The 19,686-nt window shown below is 38.0% G+C and overlaps 1 protein-coding gene across 4 annotated transcripts; it reads right to left on the bottom strand.

The window, feature by feature from the left end:
- Positions 1-3,046: 3,046 nt before the first annotated feature.
- Positions 3,047-13,842, bottom strand: LOC143881313 (putative pre-mRNA-splicing factor ATP-dependent RNA helicase DEAH2). Of its 4 annotated transcripts, XM_077384309.1 has the most exons (8): positions 13,697-13,841; positions 12,816-13,089; positions 8,116-8,312; positions 6,760-7,844; positions 6,184-6,309; positions 5,853-6,091; positions 5,026-5,144; positions 3,047-3,502 (listed from the first exon to the last, which is right to left on the bottom strand). In XM_077384309.1, the coding sequence occupies exons 2-8, from the start codon at positions 13,086-13,088 to the stop codon at positions 3,373-3,375; spliced, it is 2,169 nt and encodes a 722-aa protein (XP_077240424.1). In that variant the 5' UTR covers position 13,089; positions 13,697-13,841; the 3' UTR covers positions 3,047-3,372. The 4 variants fall into 4 exon arrangements, with proteins under 4 accessions (XP_077240424.1, XP_077240425.1, XP_077240427.1 ...); XM_077384310.1 differs by lacking the exons at positions 3,047-3,502; positions 5,026-5,144; positions 5,853-6,091 and having other exon boundaries at positions 6,217-6,411; positions 13,697-13,842; XM_077384312.1 differs by lacking the exons at positions 3,047-3,502; positions 5,026-5,144; positions 5,853-6,091 and having other exon boundaries at positions 6,256-6,403; positions 13,697-13,842.
- Between the last annotated feature and the right edge of the window lie 5,844 nt (positions 13,843-19,686).

Below are 19,686 nucleotides of genomic sequence, written 5' to 3'. Positions count from 1 at the left end.
TGAATGTTCTTGAAACTAAAGTGTTCTTCAGATGATCAGATCTGTTGCACAAACATCTTTTAACATCTGAATTGAACTGCTTATTTTAAAAAATAAAGGTTAACAGCAAGAGTTTTATGCATTTGTTTAATTCCAGTTCATTGAATTCATGAAATCAAGAAAGAAAATCCTTGCATGGACCATTTAGTGTCGTTCTGTCGAAGAGTATTTTGTAGTTTGAGGTGGAACGGCTTTTTAGATTGGAGGTGCTTATACTGTAAATCAGTCCTGGAAATGTTTGCATGTCTTTGGTGTTTGATCGAGAAGGAAATTTTAACCCTCGGATTCTTTGTAAAAGCAAAACTGGGAGGTCTGTGCACTATAGGGACATTAGCTGTAGCTATGTATGCTCTTCCTGTCTGAAGCTATACCATCCAAGTATTTCAAGCTCTAAGAACGAAACTTGCATTGAAATCGATTCCAAGGCCATTCGTTTTGAAGAACTTAAAGCTAAACGTGAGCTTCTATACACTTGGAATCATAATTGAGACAACTCAATTACATTAGAGACAAGTGTCATTTGAGTAGCTTCTATACACTTGGGGGTTGGAACCATTATGGAGACAACTCGACTACATCAGAGACAAGTGCCATTTGAGTAGTATTCAGCCCCTAACACCTGCCAATATTGTCCTTACACATGGGAAAATTGGTTCCTATTCAAATGGCTTGATGTATGCAGGAGCAGAATATTGTCCGAGATGTGTCACTTGCATCTTGATTTTTTTTTTCCGTGGAATGTTGCATGTATTCCTCATGTATTTGACCTTGTTAGGGATAAAAATCTGGAAAGGTGCCTGCATTTTTTAGAGTATCAGAACCAAATCCTTGTTAGTGCTGAATTTCTCTGTAAAAGGGTTGGAAGCTTCATAATGGAGGTTGCTTGGATTGTTCCTAAAGGGATTTTTTCCCTCCATTGTACTTCTCCTAATCAGATATGTTCTATGCAAGACAAGGATCTTTACTTGAACCCACTTCAGTTATAAAGAGAGTTGGATTTTGATGAGGACAGATTAGAGAAACTATTTGAACAGAGAAATATATACCATAGTTCTGATCGGTGTTACAAAAGAGGACCATGCTGGATTTTTTCTTCCATCATCCATGCCAACCCAATAGCCTCATTCAATGTAGGGTGCAACTCGGGTCGGGTTCAACCCGAACCCGACAGGTTGAACCCGAATTTGGGTTGGGTTGGTTTTTTTTTTTGAATCGGGTTGGGACCCGAATTGGAAATCGGATTGGGGTGCCGAGCAACCCAACCTGACCCGAGACCTGATTTCCAATTCCGATATGTGCTTAAATGTGCTTAAAACCCGATTTCAACTGAACACATATTTTGCATGATAGCTGCTTGTCTAAGTTGGTGGGAAGATTTTCCAAAATATCTGTATTTCGACAGTATTGAAAGTGTGGTTGTAGATCTATTTTGTTCAGCAAGCTTAGACCATTAGATTTTCCAAATGACCTGAGAAGCTATCAATTGAAGATCCTTGTCCACTAGTTGGTTGCATCAAGTATGAACTCAATTGGATTGTGATAGTGTGACTGAGATCAATATTGAGCAGAAACTTATTGTTCTGGGCATCTGAAACAAGAGCATTCTGAGAACCAATCTACCATGATATATCTTACAATAGCTACATTTAAAGCATCTTTTTTTTTTCTGAAACAAGAGCATTCCGCCGCCACTTGCATTACCACCTCAAGATCAATGGTCTGGACTCTGGATTGCATATAAATGTTCCAACTTGAGATCCCATCCCATCTTTTAAGTTCTAACCAAATTACTAGATTTTCCATGATGTGGGCATCTGAATTCCAGTATTTTTCAGAAAGTGCAGAGGGGGCCACTTATTTAAGATGATCCAAACCTCGTACATTGTAGATATGTGTAGAAGTGTAGACGACTCTGGAAGTAAATGCATGTTTTGAGGCTTGAAAATATTCTAAAAGATGTTTGGATATTTTGTAGATAATGTACTTGGAATATCATTATAAAGAGAAAAGGTTGTGTTTGGATTGCCGGAAATAAGGTGCCCATTCCTTTCGGCAATCCAAACACACCAGAATTGTGTAGAAAGGGGTATGGAGAGTTCTCCAAAACCCCTCATTTATAGGGCACCTTAGAAAATTGTAAGTATTCTCCAAGTGAGAGAAGGTCTCACGTTCTAAACACTCTGGATCTGCCCCCCTTAGCAAGTGTTACACTAGTTCAATAAGAAGATCGAAGCTGAATTGTACTAAGCATTAGGATGCTAAATTAAGTGCTGCATGAGTTTAGCTAATGAAATTACTAAGCCTGCGACCTTGGCCTACCTATTTAGTTTTTGAGACCTAGCCCATTAACTCCTAGACTAAAGTTCCATTGGGTCTAAAAACCAAGCCTATGCCAAGCTTGTCATTTGGTGGATTTTTACATATAAATCTCTAAATTTAAGTTATATGTCAATTAATCCATTGCCATGATATGGTGAAAAAGTTGATTTTTTTTTTACTATCATAATTTATAAGTCCCTAAATATTCCTTATGAGTTATGATAACATATATTCTTTAGTTTCCATTTTTTTGTTGGTAGACAATCAAGGACTACCAATTCTGACCACGCCCAAAACAGGGTGATTTCTAGGGCACCAGCCATTCAGAGTAGGACACATTAGAGTGCAAAAATATTCAATACATTTAGATCGAGTCCTGCGACCACCTTATTATGTAAGGTCCATCCGAGCTGCAACAAATCATTCCAATAATAAATCTGTATATTAATCCACCTTCCATGTACTTCGCCAAACTTAAACTTGCATGCAAACAAGATATTTGGATCAACTAAATCAAAACTTCTTCATCTCACACAATACTTGACTCGTACAATGTTGAACCTTATAGATACTCCATGAAAGACACAGTTCTATGATGCATGACTTTTTCTACCTTGCAAAAGCACGAGCATGCGGGGCCCACAAATACATCATATAACATCTGTTAAATAGGGCTTTGAGATGAATTAAAAAAACCCTGAAATAATTGGAGTACCATTTCACTAATAGGATTGAAGTTTAGTGTATACTGTTCATAAATAAGAAACCTTATGCTCCTACAATTAAGGACAACATATAGAAAAGGGATTGGGAAAATTAAAAAAAAATAAAAAACTTGGTCCAAAATAAGAAGAGAAGGCCCCTCTTCCTTACAAATCACAGACAATCTTCAGTAAAAAGGGGCTCGATGTGGGGAAGGGGTCAACAGCAATTGGGCAGATCACGCTGCCAAGCACACCCAACCGGAAGAAGCCCTTAATATCTCAGTGATGTACATGAATGAGGTGTAGGACTTTATTTGTTATTGTTTTTACTCTCCACCTTCTCTTTTGCACGCTTATTGTACAGCCTCTCAAGAACACGCTTGGCCTCGCATGAGGGGAAATTGGCAAGGTCGTAATAGTGAGGTGCAATGTCAATTAGCCTGTATGGATAACAAACAAACGGAATTGATACATTACTTCTAAAGAACAAAAGCATGACAGGACAATGTCTAGCAGTCAATATTGCACAATCTTACTTGCAACAATTGATATTCCAAGATCGATGGACAAATTTCATTCTATATTATAGATAATACAATTTATTTATTTTTTGAAAGTTTATATTCTACATAATACAAATTAATTCCAAGTTTCTGATCCCAAGCAATTAGTCAATGGAATAAGAGACTAATGAAACTACACATCAAGAATGACAGAAAACCACTTCAAAGGATTCTAGACGACCCAAGACTACTGAAGGAATGATTGTCTAAGAGTATGGGGGTCTGCAAATAACATCGCGGATAGACTTGCAAAGGATAGAGTGGAGCGAGACGCCATGCTCTCTTGACCGTTAGTGTGGACTGCGTTGCTCCGGATATTTTAGGATTGGAGTGCTCCTGTATTGCAAAGGCCAACCTTGCAAGGGCATCACGGCAGAGATGGATTGGGCCAAATCTACTTTGCCATGTTTGACAGGATCTACTCAGAACTGAGGCAAGTAAGTGCTATCAATATGGGTAGGCTTGTTATCTTTATTCAAAGGCAGGATCTGGTGCAGCAAAATCGTGATGGATATCAAGACTTGGGCTATTCTGGGCTGCTATTGGTTAGGAAACAGATTGTAGGGAGTTGAGGAATTCTGTGTTTATAGGTTGCCTATCGAAATGTATCAAGAACAGGTTTGAGCTGGGTATGGTGAATTGATGTAGCTTGGTGAGACTGCTAGTAGTTTTTAAGTACGTAATAGCTGAGGGTTGGAGGGCTTTCGGAGTCTTTGCTGTATGAGTTTTGCATAGGTGGGATGGCTCGTCCCCTTTGTTGTAATATTCTTACAGCAATTTTTTTAAACGAATATGCTTACAGCGATTAATTAAACTGTAACCTATTAAAAAAGTCGGCCGGGGGGGTGGGGGGAGGATTAAGAGGCTAGCTTTTGAGGGTTAGCTCTACCCAGGTCCCAACAATAACTACTAGCTTTCCCTGAAAGTTTTCCCTTCAAAAAAAAGAGTAGGGGGGTTACGAGTGATTGGTATGCTCAGAAAATTTCAGAGATAGCATTGCTGAAACTTTAGTCAGCATCTATTAATGTAGCGATCAGCAACCATTCAGGAAACAAGATTCTCAGGGTCTCAGAAGCAAAACTCTATTTCACTTCGTGATTTCTGCCTAAAATTCCACAGGGGAAGCAAGGACTCAGCTAAGTAGACAGAGTGGGTCACGTTGCCAAACACCGTCTCTCTCACTGTTTCAACAGCTTCTCTTCATCCCCAATCTCTTGCAACCCACACCACGATAAAAAAAGTGAACACAAACACACCCACAATAGTTCTAAAAGACTTTTTTTGGACAGTATATATATAAATATATATATAGAGAGAGAGAGAGAGCGGTATAACATAATAAATGAAATGGGTGTGGGGAAAACAAGCACATACTCATATTTTGAGAAACATTAACTTACCACTCCCCACGGACATCTGTAACTGTACGAATGAAATTCCTACTTGTCAAGACATACTCGTTGTAAATGACCCACTCCGGCTTGTGATCCAGGCAGTTAGAAGGATGCAAGTGGACCACCTGCAATACAGGAAAAAGAATAATATATGAAAACAAAGAGGAATAATAAGGATGTTCAGGGGCATTGTGCTGCAATCTATATCAAAGTCGGATGGAAATATGTAAAGTCCTCCCAAGATATGATAGATGGTAAGCAAGATGGATTGCTACCACCAAACTCAACTTTAATGGGAACTTTCTTGCCAACTAAACTCCTGCCAGCATAGGAGGAATTGTTAGAAATCATAAGAGGATAAGTTGTAAAATTATTTCACTCATATTTGAAAAATATTTTAAAAAAAATGAAAGCAAGAACCCTGGACTCATTAGAACCAAAGAATTATAAAAGGGCAAGGCTTGTACAAATTCTTACTAGGCTTCAGATCTTCCTCAATAAATTTACAGGAAAGCTATGGGTAGCAAGTGGCTCATCTGATGTGATAGGTTGGGCAATGAGTGGCTCATTTGGGTAGTAGTAACATACATGATCAGTCAATTTACAAAGTCTGGGGAAGCCAAGAAGTATATTTTAGCAAGAGAATTGTATATAGATAGGTTATGAGGACCGGTAAGATCAGCTTTTTTAACTTTCCCTGTCTTTTAAATAAAGTCTTTGTTGCTTATAAAAGAAAGAAAACTGATCCACTCCCTGCGCATCCTGCTAGCACTTTTCAAAAAGAATATAGAAGGACAAGGCGGAAAAGAAAGGGGTCAAAGCAGCACATATACCTGATTATCTTTCACTGTCAAGTAGTGGCCAGTGCGCTCAAGGTGAGCTACCTGCATAAAATATCCTGAAAGCATAGCCTTCCTTATGTTGATGTAATAGTCACGGCTGTTGAAATCTGTGCTGCATAGCTTGAGGTTGAACCTTGCCATGATGCGCACAAGTTGTCCCCGAACATTATCAGCAGCTTTCAGTGTCCTTTGATTGATAAAATTTTCATAACACCAACTTGGATCTTCATCTGCAATACCCCCCCATTCAGACAACATATTACATTATCAAAACAATGTGAAACATATCATCACTAAATGCCCATCAGAATTAAATACTTACTGTTCTGCTTGTAGGCATGATACACGTTCAACAGCGTGAGGTGATCCCCGTCGATGTGTCCAAACCGAGCTTTTGCTTCGTCTGCAGCTTTCTGAGCCTCCCTAGGCCGGAGAAAGCAATTGGGTACTAAAGAAAGAAATTTGTTATCACAGATGAGGCCCACGGTAGGTCAGCAGATGCATAGAGGCGAGACGACACCATTTTCTTCATGAGAGAATAACTGAGAAACTGCAACTATCCGCATCAGCACTTTAAAAAATTCTATGATGCATGCTGATCAGTGGCATCAGAGCCTGGTGACAAGACAGTTGCTGATGACAACCTAAATGGGGCACAACTCCAAACACATGCATGTGCATTTGGACACATGCAAGATCTAGGACGTGTTTTTCACCCATACATGCAGGCATGCGCATGCAAAAACACAAACAGGAACATGCTTGAACAGTTCAGCATGGACAATGTGTAATTGCATGTGGCTCAACATGAACATCCCAAAATACCCGCATCCATGCGGAAGATTTGTATTAGACTCGAAACATTTACACGCAGAGCAACAAGAATTTACACACGCACCTGAAAGCATGGCAGAGACTGAAAGGATTTCATTGGAACAATTGTACTCAGGACTAGCAACAAGCATCTTGGACATCTGAGGATCCAAGGGAAACTCACTCATGATTTCCCCCAGCTTGGTCAAGTTCCCTTCATCATCCAGGGCACCCAGATAGTTTAAGACTTCTAAGGCTCGCATCAGTGTTTCAGGAGCAGGTGGGTCCATAAAATCAAAATGGACCAGATCATCAATTCCAAGCTTCTTCAAGGTGAGAACGGTGTTTGCAAGATTCGACCGCAGTATTTCTGGATATGTCTGTGGCTGAAGATCATTATTGAAACTTTTTTCGGTATAAAGTCTGAAGCATTTCCCAGGCTGTGTTCTACCAGCACGACCAGATCTCTGGTGTGCGCTAGCCTTCGATATTGGCGAGACTAGCAAAGACTCCACACGCACCCTAGGGTTATAAACTTTTTGTTTAGAAAAACCCGGATCAATAACATACACAATCCCGTCAATGGTTAAAGAAGTTTCTGCAATATTGGTCGACACAACAATCTTCCTTCCAGATTTACCCCCCTCCTTAACCGGAGGTGGAGCAGGGTCAAATATCTTCTGCTGCATAGCAGGAGGCAATGTAGAATACAGCGGTACTACTTTCACAGGGCCCACCTGGTCAGCCAAATTAGTAATTTCTTTTGTTATTTTCTTACATGCATCTTCTATCTCCTCCTCTCCAGTAAGAAAAACAAGTATGTCACCAGGAGGTTCACATAAGTGTATCTGCACGACTGTCCGAATTGCTGCTTCCAAGTAGTCCCTCTCAGGTTCCTGTGTGTAGAAGATCTCCACCGGATGAAGTCTTCCAGGAACTTTCATTAGTGGTGCTTCATTGAAATAACCCCGAAACTTTTCAGCCTCAAGTGTTGCACTCATTACAACTAGTTTCAGATCAGGTCTATTCCTTAGTACCTCCTTCAGAAGCCCAAATAGAACATCTGTTGCCAGAGTCCGTTCATGAGCCTCATCAAGAATTATCACCCGATATCGTTCTAAAAGTGGGTCTGTCATTGCTTCTCTGAGAAGCATACCATCAGTTAAGTACCTGTAACCAATTTTAGCACACAAAGAGTGCAATCAATGATGGATAGACCTACGCAAGAAATAATGAAATATATGCCAAGAACAAAAAAGGACATTAAGAAACATTGTGGACACCCAACATTCAGCATCCCAAACAAAGAGTGCAATCAATGATGGATAGACGTAAGCAAGAAATAATGGATATACAAAAAAGGACATTAAGAAACATTGTGGACACCCAACATTCAGCATCAAACTGGAGAGTTTCATGCGTAGCATAAACACAAGCTTACTTCAAAATGGTTTTTGAACTGCTGCAATCTTCAAAACGGATACTGTATCCTACTTCCTCTCCTATGTTCACGTCCATCTCCTCTGCGACTCGACGGGAAACAGACATTGCAGCCACTCGACGGGGTTGGGTGCAAGCGATCATCTTGCGTTTGTTAAATTCGTCTTGCCTACCAGCTTCAAGAGCAAATTGAGGAATCTGTGAAACATCATTACTCCGGTCAAACAACCAAGCTCTCAACTATATAGCTAAAATAATAATCGAATAATATTGGTTCCCATACTTAAAACATATATAGAATGAGGCAATAGGAATGTGCAGTTCATCAATAATTTGAACCAATAAAAAAATGTGAATAACTAAAATATTTGGCATATGGATTGAAACTAATAGTAGCTACACTTGAAAGATTGCAATAAGAACTCAATCCTAGGAATATTAATGGGCTGATAAAAAGTTCATCTCCATGAAGGAGCCTCCTTGGATGGCTTTTTGGAGTGTAACAATAGTCTGCAGAAAAGGCTCCATGTCTTCAAGCTTTACACCGCAACTCTACTCTGTACAAGTGACTCAACAATCTAAGTTATTTTCTTTCCAAAAAACAAATAATTGAAGTTATTTATAAAAAAAAATACAAAATATAGAACATATTCAACGATGAATGTTCCCACGCTAATTAAAAATAGCGGTGGCATGGGGCCAGACCTACAGCCTAACTGGATCCAAACACCTTGTAATCGGACCAAACCAAGATTCGAGCCATGCATTTGGGCAAAAGTTAAGCCCCTTGACAGCCCTATGGAAAATCAACAACTCTTCTACTACTGTGGAATTTTTATTTTAAATATAAATTAGAGGTCAATGATTAAAAAAAAATGTATAACAGTTTTTACTTCTGGTTTACATAGAAAAGTGCCACCTAAAAAATACCCCTCTAATTTTGTTGCTTTGTGTAATAGAAGATATGATTATGGAAATTGCTCAATAAATATGTTTTTTTCAACGGTAAGCAGATCTCATTAAAACACTAATGTAAGTGGAACACCAAGACCAAGGTCTCAAAGAAGTAAAGCAACATACTAAACTAAAAAAGAAAAGACAAAACAAAGAATAACAAATAAAAACAAAAGTGCCTCGGGAAGGAAGGTAATCAAACGATGAGACCACAATTCTGTTGATTCCAATACAGGAAGGCTGATTAGATTCGCAATTGGCAGAATGCCAAACTTGACGAATCTCCGTTTATGACCTTCAATCACATCCAGGATCGCTTCAATAGCATCCTTGAACCTCCAATGATAACAATCCCTATCTCTCACCCATCTGACCTTTGTTGTTAAAATCTTACGATTCAAAGCGATTCGGGGGTTGAACGATTCAAATCGGATGAAGAATCATTTTTCGTAAAAATCTTACGATTCAAGTACGATTCAACTTTGAATCGTACGATTTTTACAATTCTTTTTACAATTTTTACGATTATGTCTGTTTTGGATTTTGAGAACTCATCGTGATTTTAAAATGAAAATCATTTCAAATGCTTTGATTATTGCTGACATTTCTTTGTATGATGGTTTATTGTAGATTTGAGTATGTGTTCTGTTTACTGTTGTAATAAATTATATAATGATTTATTATATTATGAATATAGTTTGTGCTTTGTTTAGTAATTTATTGTGCGATGAATATGGTTTGTGCTTCGGATTACTAATCATAGAATTTTATATTTAATTTAATAGTTTCAAATGGAAAATAGATAATTACTCATTTTAATCTTATTTTTTACCTTTTTATATTTTTTCTCATTTTTATATATAAATCTAAAAAAATCTTACAATTTACGGTCCGATTTACGATTCGATACAATTCGAACCATGTTACGATTTACGATTTGATTTCGATTTTCAGAACCTTGCATCTGACCATATTCAGAAAGTCGTCCTCGATGAGAAGATTTTGCTCCACCAGCCAAATACCAAAGAGGAGAGCCTGCACCTCAGCCTCATTAGAGTCCTTCTCACCAACAGGGCCCGATTAAGCCCATTTAATCTCCCTCATAGAACAACTTGAGAAGATCTCCAATGCTAGCTGGGCTCGAATTCCCAAGACTCAATCTATCAAAATACAGCTTCAGAAACCCAGGAGGATCCATCTAGGGTGAGGACAATCCTCACAACAGTTGCTCAGCTAAATTTTCTCCCAAGATCTACAGAAAAAAGTTACAGAAGCACCTCTAAAAATAAGGTGAACTGTCGCCCACTAAACAACCAGAGAGAAATTTTACCTTTGAAAACTATGAAAATCACTCTATATCCCTTTAAAGACTCTCATGTTCCTTTCCTTCCAAACTAACCAGAGGGAAACAACTAAGAAAAGAATCCAAAAAACTCTAACTCTTAGTGCTGATGAGTGAAGACCCAAGCCTCGAGGAAATCAGCTAATAACTAGGAAAAACGCATCTAACTTCGAAAAGACTAAGAACAAAATACCAAATCGAATGAGTAAGCCTACAATGAATCAGCAAATGGTCAACATACTCAGCATCTTTAAGACATAAACACACAATAATTTAACTAATATCCTTTATTTATGCTGGAGATAGTCAACAGTGAGGATCTTATCAATGTAACTTGTCCAACGAGAGGCTGCCGATCAAGGCTTGGGCAAGGCCAACAAAGATGTTAATAACATTTGTCTCACGAGAGGAATGCCCTACGAAATAAATATATGGAAATGATATCAGCACTTCAATGTTTTGATATCCACGCTCTCCTTGCTTGTCTTTTAGTATTTAATGGGTTTGTGAGAGCTTTTTGGGAACTGTAATAACCTGTTTACAGCCTTTTAAATACTAAAAGGCAAGCTAGTAGAGCGTGATATCAAAACATTGGAGTGTTGATATCATTTCCCTAAATATATCATTCAAGCACAGCCCTGCCCTATGATTAATTTGTGGATTATAGACTTTAATCCAGACACAATAACTAGCAATCAATAAATTTCTATGTGAATAGCCTCTGAAAGTACCATAGGCAATGCTTTGAAAATCGGAATCAATTCGTAAATCATAATAGGGGTCGAATCGCATCGGATCTTAAATCGCATCGTATATCATAAGATTCATTCATATTTATACGTTTTTATGTATAAATATTAAAAAATAATAAACAAATTAGAGAATAATAAAATAGCCAATCATTCATTTTTGCCCAAATCCATTAATATAAATAGAAACTACCATTATTAGTTATTCAATATCACAATACAATTTTTTTGCTAACAATATCATAATACGAATTGTTTGCTGACAAACTTGCACATACTAATCATCTATTTATCATCCAAACCTATGCATATTGAAAAATAATCTTAAAAATAATAAGACACAAGATCGTATAAATTCAAATAGTCTCAATCATCAAATGATAAATATCAATTATGAAAAACTGGCAAGTCGTCGGGTGTGGTCCTCATTATAGTCCCTTCCTCCTTGATTTAATGTCGTCAAGCATGTCTTCTTCCTTCCCTCAAGATGGTTTTTGAAGGCTTCTTCTAATGCAAAAAGGAAAGGGGGTCTTTCAAAAGGACCTTTTTTTTTATACAAAACTTAATAAATCACATAAATCATAAGATTTATGATGGAATCGTATTATTCAATAAAAAATCGCAAGATTAATATAAATTCAAATCGAAATCCTTAAGATTTGACTTGAATCGTAAATCGTAATATTTTCAAAACGACACATATAGGTGCCTAGGCTCTGGGTTTTAGAAGGGCATTGGTAAGATAGATCAAAATTTTTAAAACATTATGATGGGAAGAGGGTGCAAATTTAGATTCTGAAATGATACACGGAATGACAAAATCTTCCTTGGTTAAGAATATCCAGGTAGTACCTAGCGAGCTAGTATATAATATGGGTCAATGGTAGGGATCACTTCAACTTCAAGAAAATGAGAAGATACTACGGTTTCTCAACTCCTTGAATATCTGGTGCTAAAGTAACATATTGTTGATAGGCTTCTGGTAAGTTTAAAAGAGGTTATAATTCCTATGAGTGGGGGGTTGATTGAAAGATGGGCATGAAGAGAACTGAATTGAATTTCAATTTTTAAATAAAGTATCTCTAACCCTCTAAGTCTTAGAATTTAGAATTAAATCCCATATTAGTGTGTTCAAACGTGCAATTGATTATACAATGTAGTGGGCTGCTAGAAACCATTTCTCCAGTGACAAAAGCAGCTATTGACTGTGGCATAAAGTGGTTGATTTGATAATAGAAAGTTATGTGACACCATGTTTCCTCACATTGTTGGAGGATTGCATAATATTTTACATGTGTTAATCCATTGGAAATAATTGTGTTCATGTACACTAAACATGTGTTGTTATTGTAGTATCTTTTAAGCTAGATCCAAGGCAAGTACAACCTTCAGGGTTGCACAATAATATTCATGTATTGATTAATTGGAATAGTTGTGTTCATGCAGAATGTAGCTTATTGTAGCTTCCTTTAATCTGCATTCAAGCAGAGTAAAAATTTCAATGGCAAATACAATGATAAGCATCTAGAACTTGTGATGATGCCAGAAAACATGAACAGAAATGCAAACTTTAGAGTTCAGACCACATCAAACCCATACCATATATTATGCCTTCTAATTGAAACTATTGCTCCCAATAATTAGGGAATTACGGACCTGAGTAGTTTTCCCACTGCCAGTTTCACCGACCAAGATCAGGGTCTGGCTCTCCTTCAATACATGCAAGAATTCGTCTTTCTGCTGCCACACCGGAAGCGTCTTCCTCTTCTCCAGAATATCAAAGTAGCGCTGCGAATATGGTCGGCCGTTCCACGGATTCGTCGTGCCGCCGCCCATAAAAGATCCATTTACTTTGAGAAGTTTGGCGGAGATTGAAGTCTCATCCTTAACATCAAACAAGCTAACCTTTCTCTTCCTCTCTGTCGACATTCTGGAAAAACAACAAGCCTTAGAAAATCCCCAAAACGCCGAACAAAAAACAACTAGGCACGCAAAGAATGAGCTTAGCATTAATCAGAGATCTTAAATGGCATTAACGTAATATATATATATATATATATATATATATATATATATATATATATATATATATAGGGTTGTACGAATGATTGAAATCAAACCATAGAGAGAGAGAGAGAGAGAGAGAGAGAGAGAATTCCCAAACCCTGGGGAAAAAAACTAGGCAGGCGAAGAATGAGCTAAAACGGAATGAATTAGATATTTATTAGGCTTAAACAACATTAATCTAATATATGTTTGGGGTTCTGTAACTGACTGAAATCAAACCCTAGAAAGTTTCCGAAACTCTAGATGGAAAAGAAATCGAGGAGGGAAATAAGCCCTAAATGAAGCAGAAAAAACTTGGCAGGCAAAGAATGAGCTAAAACGGCATTAACGAGAGATATTTTACGCTTAAAGAGCATTAATCTAATATATCTTTAGGGTTTTACGAGTGATTGAAAGCAAACCTGAGAAAGTTGGCGAAACCCTAGCTGGAGATCCAATAGATCAATTTGGTGGTGCTTAAGGATACCAACCAATCCGAGGGTTTTGATGCCTGGATTTCCAACTGGAAATAGAAACCCTAGATGCTCGATCTCTATTACGCGGCGCCGGTCTTTTTTTCCCCCCTACTCTCTACGGAAGCGCAAAATCCTCGAGAGAGAGAGAGAGATCTACGCTAGGGTTCGCGCAATATATAGGTGGAGGGAGGCGATAAAACTTTTGATTGACTGAGATACCCCCAATTCTGTTGCTCAATTTACTAAAATACTACTTACTGTCGACCGTCCGATCAATCACTCCGCTGATCGTTTCAAATGAAAAACGCAGACGATCCAACCGCCCCTACGCTAAAGGCTAAAGGCTAAACACTTAAAACAGCTGCCTCCCCTCGTTCACATTGATATTAGGATTTTATGAGTAGTGTGATCTTTTGTCCAGACGGTCCAACGAATCCAAAGGATTTGCATGTTAATTTGCAGGATTTAGGCACAACAACCGGGTTCAAACTCTATCCTAAGATTTGAAATTATTTTGGATTATGACGACGACCTAAACATAGTCGCGTTCTAGATCCTGATGAAGGGTGTTAGTGTAGGGAGATACCCTTCAAATTATCCTTCATTTATGTCTACTCGGGAGGGACATTTTCATAATATTTTTTACCCTAATTAAAATGATAAATAACATTTTATTTTTCTGCTTTGCATTTCAATCACAATTCTCACCTCTCCACTTTCTCTCCTCTCCTCTCTCCTAATCCTAATCATTAAATTTGTACTACCTAAGTACAACAGGGTTGAGCCTCTAGCTTATTGGCAATAGAATTTGTTCTTCAACCAAGAGGTCGAGGTTCATTTACACCCCCACTTGAGTGAAAGTGCCACTGTTGAAGATTAAGTCTATGCAGTCTAATAATTTAAACCCTATATTTTAAATTAAATACAACGGTTACTAATACTCAGAAGGAACGGGGGAACCACGCTTTATTTCGGTCAATAACACCCATCTTTGTATTTAGGGGGGTTCTATGGTTGTGGTTCACTTCGTAGCTTGATACAATCCATTATTGGGAAGTATGACCGCCAACCATTTCATTTGAATCGGCAATTACTCAACCCACCTCGCCATGCCTCGCGCCCAAAAACTCGCAAAGCCGACGAAAACCCTTTGCCGTGCAGGTCTTCTTCTTCCTTGCTACCTCTCCTTTCTTCTCCGCTTACGTTTTTAACATGCAGTATTTCTTTTTCTTTTTTTCGCCCTTTTTACTTACTCGATGGATTCTGAAATTTTGGTGCAGCGATTTTGGGATGATAGTTTCTTTTGGAAGACAATGCTATTTTTAGTCTTGGCATTTGTCAAAAATCAAAGGTAGTTGGAGCAAGCGGGAGCAGTTAATGCATGCGAACTAAAACAATACCCACATATCATCCCAATGTGAACCCTATGCTCGAGTAAAACTACAAAAATACTCTTTGCTTTTTTCTTTCTTTTTTTATATTTCAGGTCCTTTCCAATCCCAAAACTATTGTAAAACAATTTCTTGAGTAAAACTTCGACGTGAAGTTTTTCACCTTAAAGTTTTCCTTTTTCATTAATGCTTTGCATGTAGTAAAAAGAGATGTAAATCAAATATAGTGCTTCAATGATCATTAGTTTTGCTGCTTAACACTCAAAGTTCTCTAAGTCTGCTTAGAATCCCTATCTTTTTTGCTTCATTTGGTTGCTAGTAAAAAACAAAAAGATTTTTGTGGAAAAAGGGAGGTGACATCAGCATTACCTTGGAAGTCTCCCATGTAATTTTCTAGGGAATGGTGCTCTCTCTCGTCCCTCTCTCCACTCATAATGACACCCATGTCTAATAAATGCTTATCCCCTCCCTTGTCTCCTCCCTTTTTCTACAAAAATTCAATGGATTTTTTTTTACTTGCAAGTTGCAACCAAACGAATTTAGGGCTTAAAATGTGCAAAAGTGAGGAAGATTTGTAATAGGGCTTGTGGTGGGTCGGGTGAGCCAAACACAATTTTAGGGATTCCGATTTTTTCTCATTCTTTACCCCTAAAAAAGTCGCGGAAGGCATTATGTAGATGGTTGTGGAACACACCCTACATTGGTGGGATAGGATCATCTTCTCTAGAAGATTTTTGGGTTGTGGCCTTTTTACAATGGAGACCACGTTACAATGCAAGAATATAAGGGTTGAAAGGATTGACCATTTATGGTGATTATACCATGGTCTGTCCTTCTATTCTTGCAGGCCAATGCCCGGTTGCAAAACGGTGTAAAAAGAGAATGAACAAGGGACCTTATATCACAAGTATACAATGATGAAAAAAGAAAAAAACACTCCAAAAGAACACTAATGATGGAATCATCAATGGATGAATATCCAATGCTTTCATTTTTTTTAATGGAAATATCAAATGTTTTCATTGCACAAAAAATACTTGCAATCTGCTAATCTTCAACAAATCCCATAACCAAAATTCAAATGCAAAATCAATAATAATTCGATATATGTTCAAGCAAGAAACACATATTGCCTTCTCTAACGGTGTAATTTGGGTGTAAATCCAAACGCACTCTAAGCCACTAACAGACAGAGAAACTTGCTAGTATCGTGCTCTTGTCAATGCTGATCAAGCACGGCTTTCTGTTGCAACATTCTATGCTCCTTCCAGAAACAAGAGGATATCTCCAGCTGCAGAGCTTGTTACCGACGCCTCCCCTCTTCGATATCGCGACGTAGTGTATGGAGACTATGTTTCTGCATGGTATAGTAAGGGTCCTGAGGCAAGCGCAACATTGATGCACTTTTAGTTCACCAGTAGAAGTGCTTATCATCCTTACTGCTGAAAATCAATGAAATGTCCAATCAACTCTCGATCATATCTGGAGCCACGATTGTCTACAATCCAATGTTAGAATTTCTTTTACAGTTCTCAGATCTGGTTGCATGCCTGTGCTCTAGGAGTTTCTGGATGAAGCTGTTTTCTGAATGTTCTTGAAACTAAAGTGTTCTTCAGATGATCAGATCTGTTGCACAAACATCTTTTAACATCTGAATTGAACTGCTTATTTTAAAAAATAAAGGTTAACAGCAAGAGTTTTATGCATTTGTTTAATTCCAGTTCATTGAATTCATGAAATCAAGAAAGAAAATCCTTGCATGGACCATTTAGTGTCGTTCTGTCGAAGAGTATTTTGTAGTTTGAGGTGGAACGGCTTTTTAGATTGGAGGTGCTTATACTGTAAATCAGTCCTGGAAATGTTTGCATGTCTTTGGTGTTTGATCGAGAAGGAAATTTTAACCCTCGGATTCTTTGTAAAAGCAAAACTGGGAGGTCTGTGCACTATAGGGACATTAGCTGTAGCTATGTATGCTCTTCCTGTCTGAAGCTATACCATCCAAGTATTTCAAGCTCTAAGAACGAAACTTGCATTGAAATCGATTCCAAGGCCATTCGTTTTGAAGAACTTAAAGCTAAACGTGAGCTTCTATACACTTGGAATCATAATTGAGACAACTCAATTACATTAGAGACAAGTGTCATTTGAGTAGCTTCTATACACTTGGGGGTTGGAACCATTATGGAGACAACTCGACTACATCAGAGACAAGTGCCATTTGAGTAGTATTCAGCCCCTAACACCTGCCAATATTGTCCTTACACATGGGAAAATTGGTTCCTATTCAAATGGCTTGATGTATGCAGGAGCAGAATATTGTCCGAGATGTGTCACTTGCATCTTGATTTTTTTTTTCCGTGGAATGTTGCATGTATTCCTCATGTATTTGACCTTGTTAGGGATAAAAATCTGGAAAGGTGCCTGCATTTTTTAGAGTATCAGAACCAAATCCTTGTTAGTGCTGAATTTCTCTGTAAAAGGGTTGGAAGCTTCATAATGGAGGTTGCTTGGATTGTTCCTAAAGGGATTTTTTCCCTCCATTGTACTTCTCCTAATCAGATATGTTCTATGCAAGACAAGGATCTTTACTTGAACCCACTTCAGTTATAAAGAGAGTTGGATTTTGATGAGGACAGATTAGAGAAACTATTTGAACAGAGAAATATATACCATAGTTCTGATCGGTGTTACAAAAGAGGACCATGCTGGATTTTTTCTTCCATCATCCATGCCAACCCAATAGCCTCATTCAATGTAGGGTGCAACTCGGGTCGGGTTCAACCCGAACCCGACAGGTTGAACCCGAATTTGGGTTGGGTTGGTTTTTTTTTTTGAATCGGGTTGGGACCCGAATTGGAAATCGGATTGGGGTGCCGAGCAACCCAACCTGACCCGAGACCTGATTTCCAATTCCGATATGTGCTTAAATGTGCTTAAAACCCGATTTCAACTGAACACATATTTTGCATGATAGCTGCTTGTCTAAGTTGGTGGGAAGATTTTCCAAAATATCTGTATTTCGACAGTATTGAAAGTGTGGTTGTAGATCTATTTTGTTCAGCAAGCTTAGACCATTAGATTTTCCAAATGACCTGAGAAGCTATCAATTGAAGATCCTTGTCCACTAGTTGGTTGCATCAAGTATGAACTCAATTGGATTGTGATAGTGTGACTGAGATCAATATTGAGCAGAAACTTATTGTTCTGGGCATCTGAAACAAGAGCATTCTGAGAACCAATCTACCATGATATATCTTACAATAGCTACATTTAAAGCATCTTTTTTTTTTCTGAAACAAGAGCATTCCGCCGCCACTTGCATTACCACCTCAAGATCAATGGTCTGGACTCTGGATTGCATATAAATGTTCCAACTTGAGATCCCATCCCATCTTTTAAGTTCTAACCAAATTACTAGATTTTCCATGATGTGGGCATCTGAATTCCAGTATTTTTCAGAAAGTGCAGAGGGGGCCACTTATTTAAGATGATCCAAACCTCGTACATTGTAGATATGTGTAGAAGTGTAGACGACTCTGGAAGTAAATGCATGTTTTGAGGCTTGAAAATATTCTAAAAGATGTTTGGATATTTTGTAGATAATGTACTTGGAATATCATTATAAAGAGAAAAGGTTGTGTTTGGATTGCCGGAAATAAGGTGCCCATTCCTTTCGGCAATCCAAACACACCAGAATTGTGTAGAAAGGGGTATGGAGAGTTCTCCAAAACCCCTCATTTATAGGGCACCTTAGAAAATTGTAAGTATTCTCCAAGTGAGAGAAGGTCTCACGTTCTAAACACTCTGGATCTGCCCCCCTTAGCAAGTGTTACACTAGTTCAATAAGAAGATCGAAGCTGAATTGTACTAAGCATTAGGATGCTAAATTAAGTGCTGCATGAGTTTAGCTAATGAAATTACTAAGCCTGCGACCTTGGCCTACCTATTTAGTTTTTGAGACCTAGCCCATTAACTCCTAGACTAAAGTTCCATTGGGTCTAAAAACCAAGCCTATGCCAAGCTTGTCATTTGGTGGATTTTTACATATAAATCTCTAAATTTAAGTTATATGTCAATTAATCCATTGCCATGATATGGTGAAAAAGTTGATTTTTTTTTTACTATCATAATTTATAAGTCCCTAAATATTCCTTATGAGTTATGATAACATATATTCTTTAGTTTCCATTTTTTTGTTGGTAGACAATCAAGGACTACCAATTCTGACCACGCCCAAAACAGGGTGATTTCTAGGGCACCAGCCATTCAGAGTAGGACACATTAGAGTGCAAAAATATTCAATACATTTAGATCGAGTCCTGCGACCACCTTATTATGTAAGGTCCATCCGAGCTGCAACAAATCATTCCAATAATAAATCTGTATATTAATCCACCTTCCATGTACTTCGCCAAACTTAAACTTGCATGCAAACAAGATATTTGGATCAACTAAATCAAAACTTCTTCATCTCACACAATACTTGACTCGTACAATGTTGAACCTTATAGATACTCCATGAAAGACACAGTTCTATGATGCATGACTTTTTCTACCTTGCAAAAGCACGAGCATGCGGGGCCCACAAATACATCATATAACATCTGTTAAATA

The sequence above is a fragment of the Tasmannia lanceolata genome, unplaced genomic scaffold, assembly GCF_043159265.1.
Source record: "Tasmannia lanceolata isolate RefF3 unplaced genomic scaffold, GAP_Taslan_0.1 ptg000007l, whole genome shotgun sequence".
Classification (NCBI taxonomy): Eukaryota; Viridiplantae; Streptophyta; class Magnoliopsida; order Canellales; family Winteraceae; genus Tasmannia; species Tasmannia lanceolata.
The sequence above is the reverse complement of the archived record's forward strand: the minus strand, read 5'-3'. Positions and strand labels throughout refer to the sequence as shown.

Bases quoted from the DNA above. Each gene is read 5' to 3' on its own strand.
- LOC143881313 (XM_077384309.1), bottom strand. From the start codon at position 13,088: ATGTCGACAGAGAGGAAGAGAAAGGTTAGCTTGTTTGATGTTAAGGAT. The intron at 7,845-8,115 runs GTAAGCTTGTGT...AATTGGTTACAG, and splicing joins AGTTCAAAAACCATTTTGAA to GTACTTAACTGATGGTATGC. The intron at 6,092-6,183 runs GTAAGTATTTAA...GGGGTATTGCAG, and splicing joins TCATGCCTACAAGCAGAACA to ATGAAGATCCAAGTTGGTGT.